The sequence below is a fragment of the Scyliorhinus canicula genome, chromosome 1 (assembly GCF_902713615.1).
Source record: "Scyliorhinus canicula chromosome 1, sScyCan1.1, whole genome shotgun sequence".
Lineage (NCBI taxonomy): Eukaryota > Metazoa > Chordata > Chondrichthyes > Carcharhiniformes > Scyliorhinidae > Scyliorhinus > Scyliorhinus canicula.
In genome coordinates this window covers 30,339,360-30,363,065 of record NC_052146.1, presented here as the reverse complement: position 1 = coordinate 30,363,065, position 23,706 = coordinate 30,339,360, and the positions used below count along the sequence as shown (strand labels likewise).

At 47.7% G+C, this 23,706-nt stretch overlaps 1 protein-coding gene across 5 annotated transcripts in view; it reads right to left on the bottom strand.

Annotated features, from left to right (window-relative positions):
• The window catches only part of ttc28 (tetratricopeptide repeat domain 28), a 965,957-nt gene that overhangs the window by 224,808 nt on the left and 717,443 nt on the right, over positions 1-23,706 (bottom strand). For all 5 annotated transcript variants that reach the window (XM_038780339.1, XM_038780595.1, XM_038780507.1 and 2 more), the window contains 3 exons: positions 15,049-16,390; positions 5,196-5,719; positions 2,805-2,914 (listed from right to left, as the gene is read on the bottom strand). In XM_038780339.1, the coding sequence (XP_038636267.1) occupies positions 2,805-2,914; positions 5,196-5,719; positions 15,049-16,390 (1,976 nt within the window). The remainder of the gene's footprint in view (positions 1-2,804; positions 2,915-5,195; positions 5,720-15,048; positions 16,391-23,706) is intronic.

Sequence of the window (23,706 nt, the reverse complement as noted above, 5' to 3'; positions counted from 1 at the left end):
GAACTGGCCCTTCGGCCCACCAAGCCTAACCAGTAATGCAACTCGCCCACCCTTTCTGCTATCTCCTCTGTCTCGTCTAAAACATCAATATCCCAGTCCTGTCCCTCCTTTAACCATGTCTCCGTAATAGCAACAATATCATAATCCAAGCTCTAAGTTCACCTGCCTTGCCTGCTATACTTCTTGCATTGAAGCAAACACACAACAGATCTCCAGACCCACTGAGATTAGCGACTTCCCACTGCCTGCTCTCCCTCTTAGCTATATATGTCTCTGTCTCAAGCTTTTCCCCAGTCCCTACACTTGCTGGCCTACTGTGCCAGCTCCTCGGATTCCCACACCCCGCCGTACTAGTTTAAACCCTGCAGAACTACATTAGCAAACCTCCTGGCCAGGGTATTGATGCCACTCTACTTTAGGTGCAACCCATCCTGTTTGTACAGGTCTCACCTTCCCTGGAGGACATCCCAATGATCTACATATCTGACGCTCTCCCCTCTACACCACCCTTTAGATACGTGGTCAACTGTAGTATCTCTCTGTTCCTAGCCTCACTAGCACATGGCACGGGGTGTAATCCTGAAAGGTCTACCCTAGAGGTCCTGCTTTTTAGCTTGCTACCTAACTCCCTGGAATGTCTTTGCAGGACCTTGCTACTTGTCCTGCCTATGTCATTTGTACCAATGTGAACAATGATATCTGCCTGCTTGTCGTCCTGTTTCAGGATGTCCTGTACCCGCTCAGAGATATCCATGACCCTGGCATCAGGGAGGCAACACACCATCCTTGCGTCTCTTTTGCGACCACAGAAGCACCTATCTGTGCCGCTGACTACTGAATCCCCAATTAGAATTGCCGTATTATGCTCCCCCCCCCCCACCCCCTCCTCTGTACAACAGGACCAGCCATGGTGCCACCACTCTGGCTACTGCTGCTTCTGTCACCTGATGGTCCATCTCCCTCATCAGTACCCAAAAGGGCATATTACACAACCTGTGAGCTGCAATTTATTCCATGCAGAGTGCTGCACATGCTGTGAATTATATATTGATTCTGTACCGTGTAAAAGTAAAGTCGCCACAGTCCCAGATGACCATAGGCTGCTTTCCCCTTTGAGAGGGAGAGCTGACAGGCGGTGATTTAACCTGAGGATCACCACACCTAAGGTGAGGGGCAAGACTGAAAAGGCGGGGATTTCATGAATAACCTCAGCCGGCATGGGAATTAAACCCGAGCTGTTGGCCTCCCTCAGCATCACAAACCAGCTGTCCAGCCAGCTGAACTAAACCTGCGGTGTACTGCCGTACCAATGTATCAAATCACATTACTCTTTGTAACATTATTGTAACCCATTCAAATAAATGAATCTGACTAATCACTTGCTGTATACAGTTGCTACTTGAAGCACTTCGCAAAATATTTCCAGTGGTATTACTTGCACAAGCTGAGTGCTTCACGCAACCATCAGCACTGGGGAGTATCATGAATTATTCCTAAAAGTGTTCTTCCTTCCTTCAAGATATGGAGATGCCGACGTTGGACTGGGGTGGGCTCAGTAAGAAGTCTTACAACACCAGGTTAAAGTACAACAGGTTTGTTTCAAATCACTAGCTCTTGGAGCGCAGCTCCTTCCTCAGGTGAATCTTCATACTCTGTCTTTCCTTCAACTCAAGGTTGCACTGCGCCAAAGGAATTATTCACTAAAATTCAAAAGGACATTACTGGAATATGAATACAATTCTTAGTTTTTGTCGAATTATTCTTCACTAATTTTTAACTGATTTTCACCTGATTTGTTAATCAGTACAGTTTCCTGCTTGGAGATCTTGTGGCACAGTGAATAGCACAGCCTCTGAGCCGAAAAGCTCTGGATTTGAGTCTCATCCCAGGACTTGATGGGCGAGGAAGGTCTGTTCATAATGTGGTTGAACAGGTTGAACCTGCAAACCCTTCCAACTCAGCTAGAGAGATTCGCAGTGGGTAGCACTGCTGCCTCACAGTGCCAGGGATCCGGATTCAATTTCGACTTTGGGTGACTGTGCGAAGTTGGCACATTTTCCCCGTGTCTACTTGGGTTTCCTCCTCCGGTTTCCTCCCACAGTCCAAAGATGTACAGTTAGGTGGACTGGCCATGCTAATTTGGCCCGTTGGTTCAAGGTGTGTTGGTTAGGTTACGGGGATAGGGCAGGGGAGTGGGCCTTAATAGAGTCCTCCTTTGGAAGGTCGGTGCAATCCCAATTGGCCCAAAAGGATTCCTTCTGCACTGTCGGGATTCTATGATTTTATGGTCAGCTATATGATGCAAAGAAAGTTGAAGCAACCACCATCACTATCCAACATGTTAAAGTGCATGTTGCCACAGCAACTCAGACACCCTGAGTGACTTGTAACACACCACCACCACAATTTCTGGGTATCTTAAAGATTCTTGTGAGCTTTATGAGATTTGCGTGGTGCTTTGGGCAGATTGTGCCTGATGTTGTCTATAGTGCTTTTATCCTGTATCATTAAATAAACAGAATACAATTTGTAAGTCTTCTAAAACCACTTGAGCATGAGATGTGATTGAACAATAATAAATGGGCACAAATATTTTATGAGTATTTGGAGCATTGGGAGCATTCCGTCTTCTTATTTCCACTAGACATTAACTTTTGATTAAATTTTACTCAGATTTTTTGTACAAGGTAACAAAAGATAGAAATGAAGGGTAATCGGGGACTTCTGAAAATATAACACTCAAACGAATAGACCATCTTTGCTACAAGGCACTTGTTTGATTTGATTCTCTCGGTGTCAGGTACCTGGTGTTGTGCTTCATCGAGGTTTCTACTGACCCACAGCGAAAGTCCCAGTCGATGTCTAATTTTAGCCTCATCTTCTCTGCGGCCAAGCTGCTCTGCCAGCCTCAGTCCTGAGCAACAAAGATAAAGCCCACATGAGACACCACCAAGGCACTTACCCTGAGTACTAGTGGAAAAATGTCAATAGCATTAGGAATTACAATAGAACGCTGATTTTAAAAGATGTCACAATCGCACCTGGGTAAATTCATACATGAAAGAAAATCAAAGGCTTACATTTCTGTAACAATTCACATTAACGCTTTAGAGCATTAGGCAATGAAGAGAACAAGGGGAACCTAAACTGGCTCTTGTCAAGGAACATAACACAACTGAAATTTTGAATAGTCGTTTGGTAGTACAGAACTTGCTGAAAAAATTGCTTGGATCAGGACAATTCACAAGAAGACCAACATCAGGGGTTGTCTTCTCAGACAATATACGGTTGTTGTTCCCCTGACATTGGTCGTCTTGTGAATTGTCCTGATCCAAGCAAGACGAAAAGCTTCGATGAAATGTTTTTTTTCGGCGATATTGACATATTTTAAATAGTTCTGACATTTTGGTTAAAGGTTTCAGTTTCTCCTGGCTATTAAATTAAGTTCAGGCTATCTCACCCGAGCAGTGACATGGCTATTTCAACCTATTTCAACATCCCAATAGAATTTCCTTTTTCATAGAGGGGTCCATAGAAGAAAGAAACAGGTCTGGCAAAAAGTGGGCCTACAACCTTGCCAAAGATCATCTGCAGACAATCCCAGAGGAAACAGATGCCAGATGGAGCCAGGCCGTGGTGTGGAAGAAGACCAGGCCAACCGAGTGCTGTGTTGATGAGCTTGAATTATGCATTAGTAGCATGAACAAAGGAAACCAGTGTGTAAGTTTTGTGTGGGAATGTGGAGTTATGCAATTGGGCTAATGGCAAAATTCTTGGTTGTGTAGATGAACAGAGAGATCTCGGCATCCAGGTACATAAATCCCTGAAAGTTGCCACCCAGGTTATTAGGGCTGTTGAGAAGGCATATGGTGTGCTAGCCTTTATCAGTAGGGGGATTGAGTTTCGGAGCCACGAGGTCATGCTGCAGCTGTACAAAATTCTGGTGCGGCCGCACCTGGAGTACTGCGTGCAGTTCTGGTCACCACATTATAGGAAGGATGTGGAAGCTTTGGAAAGGGTTCAGAGGAGATTTACTAGGATGTTGCCTGGTATGGAGGGAAGGTCTTACGAGGAAAGGCTCAGGGGCTTGAGGTTGTTTTCGTTAGAGTGGAGAAGGCTGAGACGTAATAGAGTCATATAAGATAGTCAGAGGGTTAGATAGGGTGGACAGTGAGAATCTTTTTCCTCGGATGGTGATGACCAACATGAGGGGACATAGCTTTAAATTGAGGGGTGGTAGATATAGGACAGATGTCAGAGGCAGTTTCTTTACTCAGAGAGTAGTAGGGGTGTGGAACGCCCTGCCTGCAACAGTAGTAGACGCGCCAAATTTAAGGGCATTTAAGTGGTCACTGGATAGACATATGGATGAAAATGGAATAGTGTAGGTCAGATAGGCTTCAGATGGTTTCACGGGTCGGCGCAACATCGAGGGCCAAAGGGCCCGTACTGCGCTGTAGTGTTCTATGTTCTATGAATATCAGAGGGTTCTCATGGATGTATCTTGGAAACAGCAGAGACCATCAAGGGAAGTTGTGCATGCTGCTGCCTCAGTGAAAAACTGGCATTGATCAGTTATGTGAAAATGTCCTCACAAACCACATCGGCACTATAATATTGTCCGTAAATGTGCCAAAAGGCTCTGGTGAATCCAAGGCCAGTGTGGAGCGTACGTTACTCGAAATTGCACCTAATCTGTGCTTTATTTGATGAGTCACTAATGGTATGGAGGTGTCCTGCCTCTGAGCCAGAAGTTCCAGATTCGAGTCCCAGCCCAGGACTTGAAGGCCGAGGAAACTGCGTTCATAACAGGATCAAACCAATTGAGTGCCAACCTGCAAACCCTTCCAACACGGCAATGGCTAGTGGTGAGAGCGGGAGAGACTCCTGGTCAGCCATGCTTGATATGGAGTGGCGCCCCATAAGCTGTAAACCCTTGGTAACAGACTAGGAACCTGTTCTGGGAATTACTAGCTGTGGAAACAGACAGAGGTCTGCCTGAGTGCCCCACTAGATCAGGGGAGAGAATGGGAATACTTGTTTAGAGAATAGGGAGTTTTGCAAGGTTTCTTCAGTGGCAGTAATGTTAAAATCAATGGGTGTTGCCTCAAATATTATAGATTAATACTGTCTTGGGAAAAAGAGAGATGTTAAACATCATAAACCACAGTATATTGATGAAATGAAGCACATACCTTCCTGTAAATACATGACTGCCTGCGAGTAGTTCTGTAAGGCATGGTGTGTTCTCCCTAAGCTGCTGTATGCAATAGTTTTAGCCACCAAGTCATTCATCTGGGCAGCAATACTCAGATGCTGCTCCTGATACATTACAGCTCGTTCATAATTTCCCAAAGATTCGTAAGTCAATCCCAGGTTCCCATAGGCACGACCCTGACATGTAGGGTTATTAGTTTCCTCCGCAATCTCTAAATCGAGCTGATGGTACTGTAGTGAAGTTTCATATTCTGTCATCTGCTGGTAAACACCGCCGAGACCACAGGCGGCATCGCTCTCCAGAATCCGATTCTTCATCTCTCTGGCAATGTTTAGTTGGCGCTCAAGGCAAGAAATTGCCTGTTCGTAGTTCCCTAGCTGGCTATGTAGGCTGCCAAGCTCCCCATATGCCTGCGCTTTGTTGGACGACTCTCCAAGTTCATGGGCTACCACCAGCCTCTTTTCAAAGCACACCAGTGCTTGCTGCAAGTTCCCCATTGCCCTGTGCAAACAAACACACTCAGTTTATTCGAAGCATGGCAAACACTTTGCAAACTACATCTGGGATTATCGAAGACCTTGTACGAGGATTTTGAAATTAATTGTTTTTTTGTAATTTGGAGTGTTCTTTCCATTTCTGTTGCATCCACTCCACAATGAGATGTAGGATAGACAATGCAGTTTTGACAATGGAGAGTGGGCAAAAAGGAGGCACAAAAAATTGACAAGACGCATGAGAGATGTGAAAAAAGCACACACACAGAAGAAATGATAAATGTACATGGGACATGTAACATAAAAAGTACATCAAATAATGTCAGAAAGTATCTTCTGTTTGCCTATGTGAAATGTTTATGTGTTTATAGCAAATAAACTTTTGCTTTGCGACATCTAGCTCTGATAATATACCTTCTGCATTCCCAACTCATAAAACATGAAGCTGTAAACATATCAGACATCAGATTTTTTACTGACCCACTGAAATATTACTTCTTGAATTTCTGCAGAAATAACATCGGCACCATCTTTAAACTCCTGCTATCATATACACCGTATTCCAAATATTGAATAGATTTAATACTCAGGCACTCAGTGCAAACTCAGACAAACGGCATTCTAATGGTGCGAGACATCATCATGTGAATATCATCAACGTGAAATGAAAGGTTTTCTATTGGGTAATCATTTTCTTTTATAGCACAGGGATAGGTAAAAATGCATCTAATAAATCATAAAATGTTTACGGCACATTAATTCAGGGCCCTGTGAGATTCTTGCTTGCCTCCTCCTTGGTCTATTAAAATGTCCTCAGCACAGACGAACTCCACCACAATCCAAAAATGTATTTATAGAATAGAATCCTTACAGTGCAGATAGAGGCCACTCGGCCTATTGAGTCAGTCCTATGAAAGAGCACCCTACCAAGGCCCAATCCCCCACCCTATCCCCGTTACCCTACCTCAGAGCAATTTAGCATGGCCAATCCACGTAACCTGCACCTTTTTGGACCGTGGGAGGAAACTGGAGCACCCGGAGGAAACCCATGCAGACATGGTGAGAATGTGCAAAATCCACACAATCACCCATGTTGGAATTGAACCCAGGTCTTGGGCTCTATGAGGTAGCAGTGCGCTACCGTGCCGCCCCAATACGCCACTGAATAGCAATGAAATAATTCAGACAAGAGCAGGATGCAGGTGACCATTCTGTCCATCATTCCAATTGCATTTGAAAGCATGGTCAACTTTATGTTTGATCCATAATAACATCCATTGTTTTCCAGAATCTCTGAATACCTTTTCAAGTTTGACAGAATTTCTAAAGCTGAATAGTGGTATTCAGATAAAAATGATCCAGGAATACAAGTTAATGAAAAGTCATGGGTGTATCTGTGTACGTAAATAACTCTCAGGGGCAGAGCTACTTTTCCTTTTGAGAGTCGGACTCTCTCTTTGAATTATATTTAAATTTCCCATTTCCTGGATGACCCTTCATTCTTGTTTGCAGGGGGTTGGGATGTTAGTCAATCTTATGACCACAGAAATCTGCTGGTGACATTAGCTATTTGTAGGTCGAAACAGGCTTGAGTGTTTTTATGGTCTCAATCACCATTTTCATCATGCAAGTGCGAGAGTTCTGGCAGACTGCGACTTACAACTGTAAACAGTGTTTCATTTCTGCTACCCAAGTGATCTTCGAATCAGTGTCTCCCTCAGATACCCAATAGGGCGGCACAGTAGCACAGTGGTTAGCACTGTTGCTTCACAGCACCAGGGTCCCAGGTTTGATTCCCGGCTTGGGTCCCTGTCTGTGCGGAGTCTGCACGTTCTCCCCGTGTCTGCGTGGGTTTCCTCCGGGTGCTCCAGTTTACTCGTACAAGCCCTGAAAGACGTTGTTCGGTGAATTGGACATTCTGAATTCTCCCTCCGTGTACTCGAACAGGCGCCGGAGTGTGACGACTAGTGGATTTTCACAGTAACTTCATTGCAGTGTTAATGTAAGTCTACTTGTGACACTAATAAAAGATTATTGATTATTATTTAAATCCTACCACTCGGTTCCATGTCTTCAGTGCTTTACTAATACTTTGTGTCACCTGGATGCGAATCATTAAATGTACACATAAAGCAAACATCAGCCCCCCAAAAAACCTCGTCAGATAGACCCTGACTACAATACGTAGAGCACAGTGCAGCGTGGGCACTTGCTGATCAGTGAAGAGATTTCTGTGCAGCTTATGGCCTGAATTTAACGTGCCAAAATTGGAAAGAGAGTGAACAGAGTCTGGGGTATTACTGGAAGCTGCTCAGCCTCAATATGTTTTGCACATCTGGAGGTTATCAGAAGGTTGGGACAAATGAAAGGGAACTTAGTCCGGATTTCAGTTTGGTAAATTTAGTCTAAGAAGATCACTGCTCTTTGAACTTAATTGAGGATTAGCTCACGGCGAACCCTTTGATATAAAATTCAATCATTCTACACCAGCAAGCACAGCCATGAATCATTCTGACCTTTTCTTTTAATAACAATTATTCAGTTACAGTTGGATACTCGATACTTTCCTCAAGCGCTGCTTCACTCAGCACTATATCTTAATAATCATTTATAAATGCCAGTCAGCAAAGATTAATTCCTCAGCAGTGACTCAAGTAACTCACTGCATATTAACTGACGTCATGTATGGCAGCTATGTCATTCTTTGATAAAACTGTATAAGTGATTTCTTCAATATTAAATGATCACTGTTATAGAACTGTTATACTGCAGAGAATGAGATAACCAACTGTGCCTGAAAGCTTTTGAATTTCTTACTTAAATTACAGAACTGCATCAATGCCACCAATACAAATAAATAGGCAGGTTTGCAATAATAGGATGTGCAAGAATGATTCAGATCTCAGTCTCTGCTATCAGAGCCCCAGTCAGTCACATTATGACAGGGCTGTTCTATCATAGGAGCAGTCAATTGATCACTCAGCAACTCAAAGCTGAGGTGGTGTCAGTCGGTCACAGGACTGTACTCTCATGAGGTCAGTCAGTAAGTCGCGCAGTGACAGAACTGCACTATTGTGGGTCAGTCAGTCACAGTGACAACAGGACACCATTATGGGTTAATCAGTCACAGTGACAGGGCTGCACTATTATAGTCAGTCAGTCTACTAACTTGTGACAGGGCTTTGTTGTTGAGGTGTATCCAGGGGTTACACGGCAATTGTGTCTGTATTACTGTGGGGGCAGTCAGTCACAAAATAAGACTGCATTGTTCAAAAGCTCAAAACAATGGGCTGAATCGTCTGAGGAGTGGCAATCACCATCGGAGTGCCATCTGTTCCTATTCACTTACCAGAGAATCCACATTTCTCACCGAGATTCTCCACCTCCGCCCCACCCGAAGACCTACGGGGTTGGAGCAATCAGAGTCTCTGCGCGCCTCGCCGAATATGAGCTCTCCCGCTAAAGGGGCAGGAAGCCCGAGGACATTCATGATTGAGATCTGTATGAAGTCGGCCAGGTTTGGAACCAACCGGCTGGGATCTGAAGGGTCGGGGGGGGGGGGGGGGGGGGGGGGGGGGTCTTGAGCTTGGGAGGGTAGTTAGTAGGTGGGATTTAGTATGGAGATTGGGGGAATGTAGTCGTGGGGGGAGAGTCAGGAGGGTAGTCAGCGAATTGGAGGGTGTAGTCAAGAGGGTAATTGGAGGATATGGACAGGGATTTAGGGTGTAGTCAAGGAATTGGGGGATGTAGGCAGGCATTTGGGGGGTAGTCGGGGATGGGATGGGAGAAGTAGTCAGGGGGTCAGGAGGGTAATCAGGGAATTGGGGGATGTAGCCATAGATTTTGGGTATAGATAGGCGTTCGGGAGGTGTAGCCAAGACGTTGGGGGAATGGAGACAGTAGTTGGAGAGGTTATCGGGGCTCGGAGTCATTGGTGGGGGAAGTAGTCAGTAGAATAGTTACCCATGAGTTAGTACTGGTTTTAATCCTTCGAATATTTCCTGGGTAACTATCCTGCAAAGTAAGTCAGAATCTAAAGACTCTGACTTTAAATCAGGTTTTCGGATGGTTCTTGGTGAAGGCCAATTGCCCAATGGAAGTTGAAACTTCCCAAGCAATTCCCAGGAAGGCAATGCATGGGGAATTCTGACACATCTTCCAGGGACCTGCGGGGTATGACTATCTAGGGACCGAGAGGGCTGGGCCAATAAATTTTAACAGTTAATTCCCAAAATCAGTGTATTTGTTGGATCATATGTTACTACAATCCTAGACTGCACTTTGCTCCACACTGTGTACAGCTGGACTGTGCAGCAATACAACCCCAATTGTTTTACTTCTTCCTGCTGACTTCATTGTTCAGGGTCTTCCCAGTAAAAATGGGCTCAGCTGGGAAATATTACTCAGTAGAATTACAAAATGACAGTGCAATCAATTTCTTCAAACAATGCATCGCAGTTGACCCTCTTTGCCCAGTAAATGCCCCCATTTTGATTGGGGTTTGCATGCGGGTCTCTCACTTTTTTCTTCTTCCTTTCAGTTACACATTGTAAAATAACCCAACTTCATGCACTGGATCTGCAACTACCAGTCTACATTCCGATCCCTAGAAATGTCATGGGTTAAAATGTCCTTGGTCAGAAACTTTTAAATCAACTTGAATGGATGGAAATACATTGGCTTAATATTTTTAGGTTTTCAGCTATTGACTATTGTTGTACAACCCAGTCAGGACTGTGTGTTTAACAGGATTGGTTATCTCGGTAATAACCCAATCCCGAACATGAGTATACAATAGCTAAGCGTCCCTCCACATTTCTCTTCTGTTAATGAGACTATTTTCTATGACAGGACCTGGCTCCAATCCACAGCAGCTAGCATCCTCACCCACATTCTGGAAGATGGGAGACCAGCCAGGATAGCATTGAAAGAGCTGAGCCTGGAAGTAACAAAAGCCTTGATGACGGTTTCAAAAGCAGATAAACTGAAGAATGGGCAAAGGCGGTGATGTACTATCAATTACGACGAGACGTGAGTAGAGTGTAATCGAGGCTTTATTACACAGAGATGTGTAGCCTCCCGCAGCTGCTGCCGAAATGGCTGCAGCTCGGAGAGCCCACACATTTATACTCCGCCTACTGGGCGGAGCCAGCAGCCAGGGATCTACCCCCGTACCTGTAGTACAGGGGCCTTACCGTAATACCCTCGTATGCAGTATATAATACAACAGTGGTGACTACCACAGGCGGACAATGCTATGGAGGTGGAAGTGGTCAGCCTTTGTGTGGAGAAAATGTGAGTGCAGAATTTCACATCAGGTGAGACGCCAAGGTGGCCAATTCTCTGGTGCAGCCTGAGCAGTGGCCAATGAAGGGAATGGAAGTGGCGCATGGCATCACCCTGAAAGAAAAGATTGAATATGACTACATGAAGTAAAATGGATCTTCGTCCATTTAATCTCTTCTCCCTTTGCCAAGCTCACTTTCTAACATTCATCTTTTCCTTAGCAATGGAGCAATCAGTTAAAGCTGTGGATATTTCTCTGGACATCACGGATACCACTTTATTTGTAGGATCTTTCCTCCATGAATAACTTCTCTTGCAAGTTACAGCCACTTACATCCATCTTACAGACAATGTAGCTGAGTGAAAAACCTAATAGTGTTATTTGAGATCTGAAATCCCACAAATAATTATGAAGCAAATACTCAAGAGTTTTCCAGGCATACTTTGAACCACTCTTTCAGTTTTATTCCTTTTATTTTGAAGGGTCAACTCGTGTAAGATCCTTAACAGTTACTAAGTGCTCTCCAGGATTAATTCTTCATTTTTGAACACAGAAAAGAAGCATTTGCTGTGTAATTCATCATTTCAGATACTACAGCCAAGTTCATCCTGTTCACATTCACACACTAAATCTCCAGTGTGGGCAAATCAGGAGTAGAAAACCCGAGTGATTTGCATCTGCCCAGTCCAGGATTGGTGAATCTTGGGCCGAATTTTGTGCCCACCCCCATGGCATATTTGATGGTGCGGGGAGGCATTTAATTGGGTTGGCAGGCGTAAGGGGAGACCCTCGAACCTTCTCACTTCCACCCCTCCCTTCAAGACCCCTCAGCAGGCCTTCCTGCCTTGCTGCCAAATGAGGCCCTTCAGAGGGCAATTAATGCCCACTTAAAGGCCCCATTCTGCCACTGCTGGCAATAATCCATTGGCAAGCAGGATGTTTGCCATGCGGGTAACCATAGTGTGTTTTCTTGTGAGCTCTGGGTGCAGGATGTTGCCCATGATCCCCACCCTGCAACTCCCCTCCTGCCATCACTCCCCTTGGGTCCCTCCTCGATCCGAGGCCTCAGTGGGGTGTCATTCCAGCAGCAGCCACCGCCACCATAGGGGCACTGCTGAGTGCAGAAGAACTGCTGGCCTCTGAATGGCTGGCAGCTCTGAATAGGCAGAACCTCCACCCCAGGATCCCACTGGCCTGTTAAATGTTTGATGTGGCAGACATTCCCGAAAAGAGGCAACAATGGTGTCTTGCCGGATCTCTAGTTGGAGGCATAGTCTGGGTTTGCGAACCTTCCAAGATTGGCTTGGAGTGGTCCAGGAATTGAAGATCAATCTCCGTGGCACTGCTATGTGCATTATTGGAAAAAAATCATTAGAAATGATTTTTTTTTTGTCATTTTCTTTGAGATCGTCTCCTTACCAGATATAAAAATTTTGAAATGGGAGAAAAAAAGTTGCTTGGCTGACAATCAAGCATTATCCAATTGAGTAATGGGTCTCTTTTCTTTCCAATTAGGATTGGAAGTCAGTACATCACAAGGATGGCCGACTAATGGCTGGAGAATGGAGAAAGTTCATGTGGTCAAACCTCCAGGAATATATTTAATCACTGTTGGCAACCCTAGCCAGAACCCCCTCACCTCCAAACCCCCAAAGGCAAAGGAGAATCCAAAGAGCTTCTACAAATACATAATGGGCAAAGGAGTAACGAGGGAGAGAGTAGGGCCTCGTCAGGATCTACAAGGTCATCTATGTGCGGATCCACAAGAGATGGGTGAGATCTTAAATGAATATTTCTCATCGGTATTTACTGTTCGGATAGGCATGGATGGGGAAATAAATAGTGATGTTTTGAGGAGTGTATATATTATAGAGGAGGTACTGGATGCCTTAAAGCTCATCAAGGTAGATAAAGCCCCGGGACCTGATGGAATGTATCCCAGGACGTTGTGGGAGGCTAGGGAGGAAATTGCGGGTCCCCTAGTAGAGATATTTGAAGCGTCAACGGCCACAGGTGAGGTTCCTGAAAATAGGAGGGTAGAAAATGCTGTGCCCTTTGTTTAAGAAGGGCCGCAGGAAAAAGCCTGGGAACTACACACCGGTGAGCTGAACGCCTGTGTTGGGTAAGTTGCCAGAAGGTATTCTGAGAGACAGGATCTACAGGCATTTAGAGAAGCAAGGACTGATTAGGGACAGTCAGCATGGCTTTGTGAGTGGAAAAATCATGTCTCACGGATTTGATTGCGTTTTTTGAAGGGGTAATCATGAAGATAGATGAGGACAGTTCAGTCGACATTGTCTATATGGGCTTTAGCAAGGGCTTTGACAAGGTCCTGCATGGTAGGTTGTTGCATAAGAATAAATCTCATGGGATCCAGGGGGAGATAGCCAATTGGATACAAAATTGGCTTGCTGAAAGAAGATAAAGGATGGTTGTAGAGGGTTGTTTTTCAAACTGGAGGTCTGTGACTAGCGGTGTGCCTCAGGGGTCAGTGTTGGATCCATTGATATTTGTTATTTATATGAATCATTTGGATGAGAATTTAGGAGGCATGGTTAGTAAGTTTGCAGATGACACCAACATTGGTGGCATAGTGGTTAGTGAAGAAGGTTACCTAGGATTGCAATGGGATGTTGATCAATTGGGCCAGTGGGCCAATGAATGGCAGATGGAAATAATTTAGATGAATATGTGGTGATGCATTTTGGTAGATTGAATCGGGGCAGGACCTACTCAGTTAATGGTAGGGAGTTGGGGAGACTTATAGAACAAAGAGATCTAGGAGTACAGGTTCATAGTTCCTTGAAAGTGGAGTTACAGGTGGACAGGGTGGTGAAGAAGGCATTCGGCATGCTTGGTTTCATTGGTCAGAATATTGAATACAGGAGTTGCAACATCTTGCTGAAGTTGTACAAGACATTAGTAAGGCCACACGTGGAGTATTGTCTACAGTTCTGGTCACCCTATTATAGAAAAGATATTATTAAACTAGAAAGAGTGCAGAAAAGATTTACTAGGATGCTACCAGGACTTGATGGTTTGAGTTATAAGGGGAGGCTGAATAGGCTGGGACATTTTCCCAGGAGCGTAGGGGGCTTAGGGGTGATCTTATAGAGGTCTGTAAAATAATGAGGGGCATAGATAAGGTAGTTAGTAAACATCTTTTCCCAACGGTAGGGGATTCTAAAACTAGACAGCACTGGGTTTAAGGTAAGAGGGGAGAGATACAAAAGTGTCCAGAGAGGCAATTTTTTCACACAGAGGGTGTTGAGTGTCTGGACCGAGCTGCCAGAGGCAGTATTAGAGGCGGGTACAATTTTGTCTTTTAAAAAGCATTTAGGCAGTTATATGGGAAAGCTGGATATAGAGGGTTATGGGCCAAATGCAGGAAATTGGGACTAGCTAATTTGTAAAAACTGAGCGACGTGGACAAGTTGGGCCGAAGTGCCTGTTTTCACACTGCAAATCTCTGTGACTCTATGACTCCATGAGATTTGACTCCTAGATGCAGAGCTTTAAAAGACATTTTGCCTCCATTTGTCTGTGCTGAATGGCCTTTATACTATAGATGGTAGAAGCATTTAAAAGACTGGCATTTTCATTTACCCACACTCATTCCTTCCCCAATAATGGAAAAACATTCTGTAATAACAGACATATGTTTTTTATGGGATTAAATTAAAGCCTGAGGAATAACAGTGATATAAGTACATCAATATGATATACTAACTACAATATAATAGGATATAAACTCTATTAGCTTTTCTTTGATTTGACTGTACATTTACTGTATTAAGACGATAAGCGCAGACACTTATTCACTGATTTTATGTTCAACTGAGTTAATTTGTTTCTACAGATGGTCGGAAACAAACTGGATTTAGAACCATTATGTGTAATTTAGGAAATCTTATAAACCTGAAGTATCCTTTCTTTGCAATGGTTAAAAGGTTATGGTTAGTGTTCATGCACTGGGAAAGGATGAACGATACATATACACACAATGAACTTACGGTACAGACACAGATTGTATTCAGCGTAGTACTTACCGATGCCCATTCCCAAGTCCCCGATAGGCTCTGGCTTGTTCCTGCATCCGATTTAAACTCTGAGCCACTGCTAAATACTGTTCATGATACTTTACAGCCTCCTCATAATCTCCTAATGCCTCATAGCAATCTCCCAGATTTCCATATGCATGTCCTCTATCCAGAACTGCATCATTGCCACTCAACTGCTGCAGTGTGGCTAGCTGCTGTTCAAAGTAGCCAATAGCATCTTCCATTACATTCATGTTCATTTTGGTGATTCCCATATTGCCATAAACCTGCGCCTCGATTTTGGGATTTTTGAGCTTCTGTCCCAAATCCAGCTGTTCTTCGTAACACTTGAAGGCCATGGAGTACTTGCCAAGGACCATGTAGACTGCTGCAAGGTGGCCATGCGCTTTACATTCTCCCAGCAAGTCACTCAGTTCTTGATAAACCTCAAGCTCTTGTGTGTGATATCCTAATGCTTTGTCGTATTTCTGTATGAGTCTGTATGCTGTGCCCAGAGCCGCATAGGCACCAGCTTCAAGCTTCCGGTCTCTAACCTGATGAGCCAAAGCCAGCTGCTGTTCGTAGAATTTAATAGCACCATTCACATCTTTCTTGCACACAAAGATATCACCAAGGTTTCCTAAAGCTCTAAATTTGGCTTGTGCGTTGTTTAGGGACTGGGCTAACGATAGAACATATTTCTGACATTCTTCTGCTTTCGTGTAGTTACCAAGGGCTTTAAATGCTAGGCCCAAGTTGCAGTAGGCTTTTGCCTGACTAAGTTTATCGTGCAAGTCCTTGGCTAGAGCTAAATCTTGTTCATAAAATTTCACAGCCTCCTGATAGTTTCCCAGACAGTAATGGGCATAGCCAAGGTTATGGCATACTTTTCCTTCACCCTCCATATCTTGCAGGTCAGGAGATAAGCGAAGGTATTGTTCATAATACGGAACAGCCTGAATGAACTCCCCTCTTGAACAGTGAAAGTTACCTAGGTTGCTAAGTGCTCGAGCCTCACTTTGTATATCTCGTAGCTCTCGTGCGATGTTCAGATGATTTTGGTAGTGCTGCAAAGCCCTATCATGGGCACCCAGAGCCTGGTAGGCGACAGCAAGATTACCATGGGTCGATGCTTGTGATGCCCGGTCATTAACTTCCATGGAGATCTGTAGCTCCTGACGGTGGTATTTTACTGCTTGATCATACATACCCAGGGCATTATAGGCATTGCCCATATTCCCATAGGCTCTTCCCTGTGCAGCGTAGTCACTGAGCTCCTGGGCAATGGAGAGGTGTGTCTTGTGGAGTTTCAGTGCAGTTTCATAATCTCCTTTCATCTGGTGAATTATACCTAATTAATAAAAGCACAAAAAGGACTGGTTAGCTAATAATGAAGTTTAAACAACTGAGCTCTTAAATTGTCCTTTCTAAATACAGCACAGAGTGCATCATCTAATCTCAGCAGGAACATTGAACTTTGCAATTCACTTGCTCCATAATTGATGATCATCTGTTGTGCTTCCTCACATGCCTTTTATAATTTTCACTGCAAGCATTATCTATCTATCCTCCTTTTTACACAGTTTGTATCATAACAGTTACAGTTAGGTGGAACCTATTTTGGTATTATTTTGGTTCCATGACAGCGGCTGTTTATTTGTACTGTGGTCTTATGGCTCTGATTATGGATCATTGCTGCATGTGAAAAAGCCAGCTTCTTGAGCGTCTCTAACATCACTTGATTCCGTCTCTGGTTCAACTCGTCTGCTGCTCCAACCCTCCAGGTTTGACTACTCGAATGCTCTCTTTTTGGCCTATTCCATGAAAGTACATGCAAACTCAATTGCTATTCGTTAACCCGCACCAAGACCCATTCATCAACACCCTGCGTTTGTTGACCGACAACCTAAAATCGCCGAGGACGTGCCAGCCGGGCGCCGTTCAGTACTGGTCCCCACAAACGGTACCCGGGGGGGGGTCTCTCCAGGTGGTCGCCTCTGAGAAGGCTGGCACTCCGGCACTGCTGGTTCCAGCCGGGCATCTTGGCACTGCCTGGCACTCTGGCATTGCCACCTTGCAATGCCACCAAGGTGTCAGCCTGGCACTTCCAAGGTGCCCAGGTGGCACTGTCAGGCTGGCAGGGATCAGACCCGGGGGTGCCCAGCCCATGTGAGGTAGCGTACAGGGGGTACAATGACCCCCTTATAGGCAAGTTGGCGGGGAGGGTTCAGGGGTCACCTTGGGGGAGGGAGGGGAGGAGGGGTCGATCCCAAACACTTCCAGCACGGAGGAGCTCTGCCATTAGTGCAGGAGATGACATTCAGTGCAGCCTCAGGGGGGTGTTCCCCACCAGGACACTAAAAACAAACAGAGTGCTGTTAAATAGCGGCGTTGTTCCAGGCACTTGACACCGCTAATCCTGCCCAGAACGGGCTCCATTTTCCTTTCAGTTAGATCGCACACTACATTCTAGCGAAACACCTTTGGCCACCTTCCCATGTTGAAAGCACTGTGTGAATATAAGATTTTGCTGCTGAATGTGAAAACAAGTAAAGTTAATTCGCACACACAACTTTTAATGTAAAGAAATTCAAATCTTCTTCAAGGGACATCCCCAACTTACATCACGTAGAAATACACAACCAATTTTATGCATTCTACATTTGGACTTCCCGCTTGAGCTTTCATGTACTTTTCATTTTTCCACTACAAGTTTAAATTGTAAAGCTCAAGCAATAAGTTGAATTCACGCCAGGACTGTTGTTGAGTTGCGAGTTTATTTTTTAATTTGTCACTCCAAATTTAGATTTTTAAATTGATATATAGACATGCAGCACAATTCTAGAAGTTGATGGAGCAACACAGGTAGTTGATACCTTTCCTGATATCTCCTGTAATGGCCATAGCAATACTGTGTAGTTCTTGGACTTTTAGGAGCAAGTCAGGATTAATTAAAACTCTGATACAGCTGGATTTTTGGCTGCACAGTCACGCGCCTCTTTCTGGACAGTAGCCCTAACCTCCTATAAAGATAAACTCCACCATGAATTCAAGAAATCCCCAGTCCAGGATGTGCATGGGACAGGAAATTCCTGTCCACGATGGTCTCACCACAGAGGCTCAATTCTCTCTGGCACACATTCACTTTTGTGTTACTGAAACAAAATTTCCTAAGTTTAAAAAAAAAAATTATCTGGGTGTCAAAACAAAACATTAGTTTCAAATGAAATACCACACATTGAGGATAAGATGAAAAGTTGAAGCAATCCAAAATAAAATGCTCAACAGGTCAATGAGCATTTAAAGAAAACATACAGGTTAATGTTTTAAATGGAGACTTGCACAAGAAAAAACCTTCAACAGAGCAGCTGAATAGTCTGCCATACAGTTCTAACATTTTCCATTCCTATTCACCAGCCTTTCACACGCAGCCAGACTGTTGTCATATGTGAACATTGCTGGCCAAATTGAAGAGGTTTTCTCAAATGGGGCTGAGTTAGGCCCTAATTACCCAGGCCCAGCTGCCTTAAAAGAGCAGTATTGCACCACCTGAGATTTTGTTATGTTCCCTTCTCAAAGGTGCTGTTTCAGGCGCCTTCCAGAAACTTGTCCAAGTGCCCATTATTCCTGATAGAGCCTAGACCACGAATGCCAGAAAATCATTCAACTGTGGTGATCAACAAAGCTGAGAACATAGGGGAGAAGGAGGCCATTTGGCCCTTCAAATCTGCTCTGCCATTTGATAAGATCATAGCTGATGTGGTTCTGGCCTGAACTCTACTTTCCACTCTCCGTTACTGTTGGCCGGAATTCTCTGGCCATCCGCTGGCGGCGGGATTTTCTGGTCTCGCTGGCAGCACACCCTCGCCTGCGGGTTTCCCATTAGTGTCAGGTGGCCTCAATGGAAATTCCATCTGGGTGCGCCGTCTCCCTCCACCGAGAAACAGATGGCTGGGAGGCCGGAGAAGCCCACCACTTGACTCCATTGTCTATCAAAAATCTATCTAACTCGGTCTTGAACAAATTGAATGACCCATATTACACTGCTTCCTGGGAAAGATAATTCCACAGACTAACGACTCATGCAGAAATTTTTTTTCCTCATCTCTGTCTTAAAAGTGGCATCACTTTTCCGAATCGGAGCCCCGAGCGCTAGTCTCTGCCATAAGAGGACACATCGGCCAGGATTCTCTGAAAATGCAGCTAATTGTTGACGCCGGCGTAAACACCAGAGTGTTTCACGCGGCTGTCAACGGGCCTCTTGGCCCAGCGCTTCTGTTGCCCACAGGGGGTCATCATGGCTCTGGCGTGCTCTGCGCTGCTCCAGCTGCCGTACGCGGCCCTGCACTGCTTGCTGCAAGTTCACGCATGCGCGCGGCGGTCAGCCGCAGGTCCGCACATGCACATAGCCCCCACTTGCGTTCTGGCACCATGCAACATGGTGGAGTCACACAGCGGGCGGGTGTAGATGAAGGTAGCCCCACGGATCGCACACGCCCACCGATAGGTGGCCCCTGATCGCGGGCCATGTCGATGTGGAGGCCCCCTCCGGGAGTCTGATCCATCCCCCCCCCCTCCCCCACTAGTACGAGCTCCCGCCAGGTGGAACCATACGGGAACTACGCCGGCGGAACTCGGCTGGTTGACCGTGGAGAATTGCCGCAGGGGCCTCTTTCAACGGCCCCCAACCGGCGCCATGTCGACCGCCCGCGTGTGGCTGCCGGTGATTCTCTGGCCGTCGGAGAATCGTGTCCTGGCGTCGGACCGGCGTCGCGGGCCGTCTCAGCGTCAACGGCGATTCTCCGAGCCGGCACGGGCTTGGAAAATCCAGGCCATCGTCTCAGAATCTACTCTGTCAAGTCTCCTCAGGGAGGTTCAAGAAGATTGCACCTCATTATTCTAAACTCCAATGCATAGAGGCCAATTTGTTCAACCTTTCTTCAAATGATAAGCCCTTCATCCCAAGATTGAGTCAAGAGAATGTTCTATGGACAGCTTCTAACGCAATTACATTATTTTTTTCAAACAGACTAAAACTGCTGAATCAAATCATGTCCTGACTCAATGGCCAGACACAGTCTCCCAAAAGGACTCATTGGATAGTAATCAAGATTGGGAGTACTGCTTGATTTCTCCCGTCTATAGCCTAGCTGCACTGAACCTGGATGCAGGGGCCCTCCCGTGGCTCAGCTGATTATTGCTAGCCTGGTAAAGACAATCAGTTAAATTCTTTTTTTTAAATCATTTTTTATTCTCCTCCTTTTTCATATTTTCTCCCAAATTTACACCCACAAACAATAAACAATAATCAGTAACAAATATGTCAATCCCCATATCAATAACAACAATCCCATCCTCCCTCCAAACCCCAAACATTAGAACGTATGTTCACATAAACAAATGACATAAAGGAATCAGGAATCACCATAGTCACCATTAACACACATAGTCCCCCTCCCCCCCAACCCTCCCATCCACCCTCCAACTGATGTTCGATGTTATCCAGTTCTTGAAAGTGCAGAATGAATAATGCCCATGAATTGTAGAACCCCTCCATCCTTCCCCTCAATTCAAACTTAACCTTCTCAAGAATCAAGAATTCCAACCCCACCCCCCAATGCCAGGGCACAGGGTGGAGAGGCCGCCCTCCAACCCATCAGAATCCACCTTCGGGCGATCAATGAGGCAAAGCCTCCGCACTCGTTTCCAACCCTGCCTGGTCCGACACCCCAAATTTGGCCTCCCGGAGGCCCGGGTCCAGTTTCACTTTAGAAATTATCCTAAAAACCTCCTTCCAGTAATCCTCCAGCTTTGGACAGGACCAAAACATATCAACGTGATTAGCCACCCCCCCCCAACAACGCAACGTTCACACACATCTTCTACTCCTTCAAAGAATCGGCTCATCGTCGCCCTTGTGAGGTGTGCCCTGTATACCACTTTCAGCTGCATCAGCCCCAACCTCATGCACAAGGTGGAGGTGTTCACCCTCCGGAGCACCTCACACCAGAACCCCTCCTCCATACCCTTTCCCAACTCTTCCTCCCACTTTGCTTTGATCCCTTCCAGTGGTGCCTTCTCCTCTTCCAAAATAGCTCAGTAAACCGCCGACACTACCCCCTTCTCTAGTCCCCCTGTCGTCAGCACCTCCTCCAGCATTGTGGAGGCCAGCTCCATCGGGAAGCTCTGTATCTCCTTTCTGGCAAAATCTTGAACCGGCATGTACCAAGTCATTTCCCCCTGCTCCAGCCCATAATTCGCTTCCAGCTCCTTCAATCCTGCAAACCGACCCTGAAGAAACAAATCTTTTCGTGTCTTGATCCCCTTCTCCTCCCATTTTTGAAAATTTCCGTCCCACTTCCCTGGCTCAAATCTGTGGTTCCCCGAATCGGCATTTCCCTTGACCCTGCCCTCAACCCGAAGTGTTGGCAAAACTACCCCCACATTCTCAATGAAGCTATTATTACCGGACTCCCTGAGTATTTCCCAGGGGCTATCGGGAACGGCGATGTTGCTAGTGCTTTCAATCCTGACCCCCTGCACAAACTCTCCTCAATTCTGACCCACTGGGAATCAACCCCTCTGAACCAGCTCCGCACCTTCTCCACATTCGCCGCCCAGTAGTAATACATAAGGGGCGAAATTCTCCGCGGACGACGTGACGCCCATTTCCGGCGGGAAAAAGCGGTGTGCATGACTCCGGCGTCCGGGCCTTCTTTTAAGCTGGCAATCTCCGTTCCCGGAAGGGCCAGCAGCGGACTGACGCGATAGGCGTCAGTTTCACCAGCTGCGGAAGTGGCGAGTCCCGGCGTTTGTGTGGTGGGGAGAGAGAGAGAGACCCAGTGGGGTGGGGGGTGGGGGAAGAGCGACCCGGCATTGGGGGGGGGGGGGAAGAGCGACCCGGCATGGGGGGGGGGGGAAGAGCGACCCGGCATTGGGGGGGGGGGGGGGAAAGAGCGACCCGGCATTGGGGGGGGGGGGGGGGGGGGGGAGGGGGGAGAGCGACCCCGGCATTGGGGGGGAAGAAGAGCGACCCGGCATGGGGGGGGGGGGGGGGGGGGGGGAGAGAGCGACCCGGCATTGGGGGGGGGGGGGGGGGGGGGGAAGAGCGACCCGGCATTTGAGGGGGGGGGGTAAGAGTGACCCGGCATTTGGGTGGGGGGGGGGGGAAGAGCGACCCGGCATTGGGGGGGGGGGGGGAAAGAGTGACCCGGCATTGGGGGGGGGGGGGGGGGGGGGGGGAGGAGAGGAGAAAGACCCGGCGTTTGTTGGGGGGGGGGGTTGCGGAGTTGAGAGGGGGAGAGGGAGGGAGGGCGAGAGCTGGAGAGGGGGAGAGGGAGGGAGGAAGGGGGAGAGCCGGAGAGAGGGAGGGAGAGAGAGAGAGGGAGGGAGGGAGGGAGGGGGGGGAGAGCCGGAGAGAGGGAGGGAGGGAGGGAGGGGGAGAGCCGGAGAGAGGGAGGGAGGGAGCGAGGGGAGGGAGGGAGGGAGGGAGCGAGGGGAGGGAGGGGGAGAGCCGGAGAGAGGGAGGGAGGGAGGGGGAGAGCCGGAGAGAGGGAGGGAGGGAGGGAGAGAGGGAGGGAGGGAGGGAGAGAGGGAGAGAGGGAGGGAGGGAGGGAGAGAGGGAGGGAGGGAGGGGGAGAGCCGGAGAGAGGGAGGGAGGGAGAGGAGGGGAGGGGAGGGGAGGGGAGGGAGGGGAGGGGGGGAGGGGAGGGGAGGGAGGGAGGGGAGGGAGGGAGGGGGAGGGGAGGGAGGGAGAGAGGGAGGGAGGGGAGGGAGAGAGGGGAGGGAGGGAGAGAGGGGAGGGAGAGAGGGAGGGAGGGAAGGTTTGCGGCGTGGAGAGGAGAGGAGAGGAGGGGGGGTTACGGCATTGAGTTGAGAGGGGGGGAGGGGGTTGCGGCGTTGAGTTGAGAGGGGGGAGGGGGTTGCGGCGTTGAGTTGAGAGGAGAGGGGGGGGTACCTGCGTTGAGGGGGGGGGAACCCTGCGTTGAGGGGGGGGAACCCTGCGTTGAGAGGGTGGGGGGTTGCGGCGTTGAGAGGGGGGGGGTTGCGGCGTTGAGAGGGGGGTAGGGGTGGTGGGGAGGGGAGTAGGGGTGGTGAGGGGGTGGGGTGGTTGGGGTAGGGGGCAGCGGCGTGCAGAGGGGGGGCGACGGTGCGTTGGCCCCGGCCATCCGTCGCCACCCCCCTCTCTGCACGCCGCTGCCCCCAAACCCCCCCCACCACCCCTACCCCCTCCAACGCCCCTACCCCCTCACCACCCCGACCCCCTCAACCCCCCCTACCCCCCTCTCAACGCCGCAACCCCCCCGCACTCGCCCCCCCCCGCACTCGCCCCCCCCCGCACTCGCCCCCCCCCCGCACTCGCCCCCCCGTACTCGCCCCCCCCCCCCCACTCGCCCCCCCTCCCCCACTCGCTCGCCCCCCCCTCCCCCCCCCCCCCGCCCTCGGACACTGAACGGCGTCAACCATCATCAATGGTTGACGCCGTTTTAAAGCTACTCTGTTTTTCGCCGACGTGACCCGTGGCCACGTCGGCGGGACTTCGGCCCATCCGGGCCGGAGATTTGTTGAAACTGCCGGCGGGATTTGCACAACGCCGGTTTTTGGCCGGTCAGAGAATAAAAAACCCTGCGGGAGCGGGATTAACGCCGCTGCCCGCCGATTCTCCGA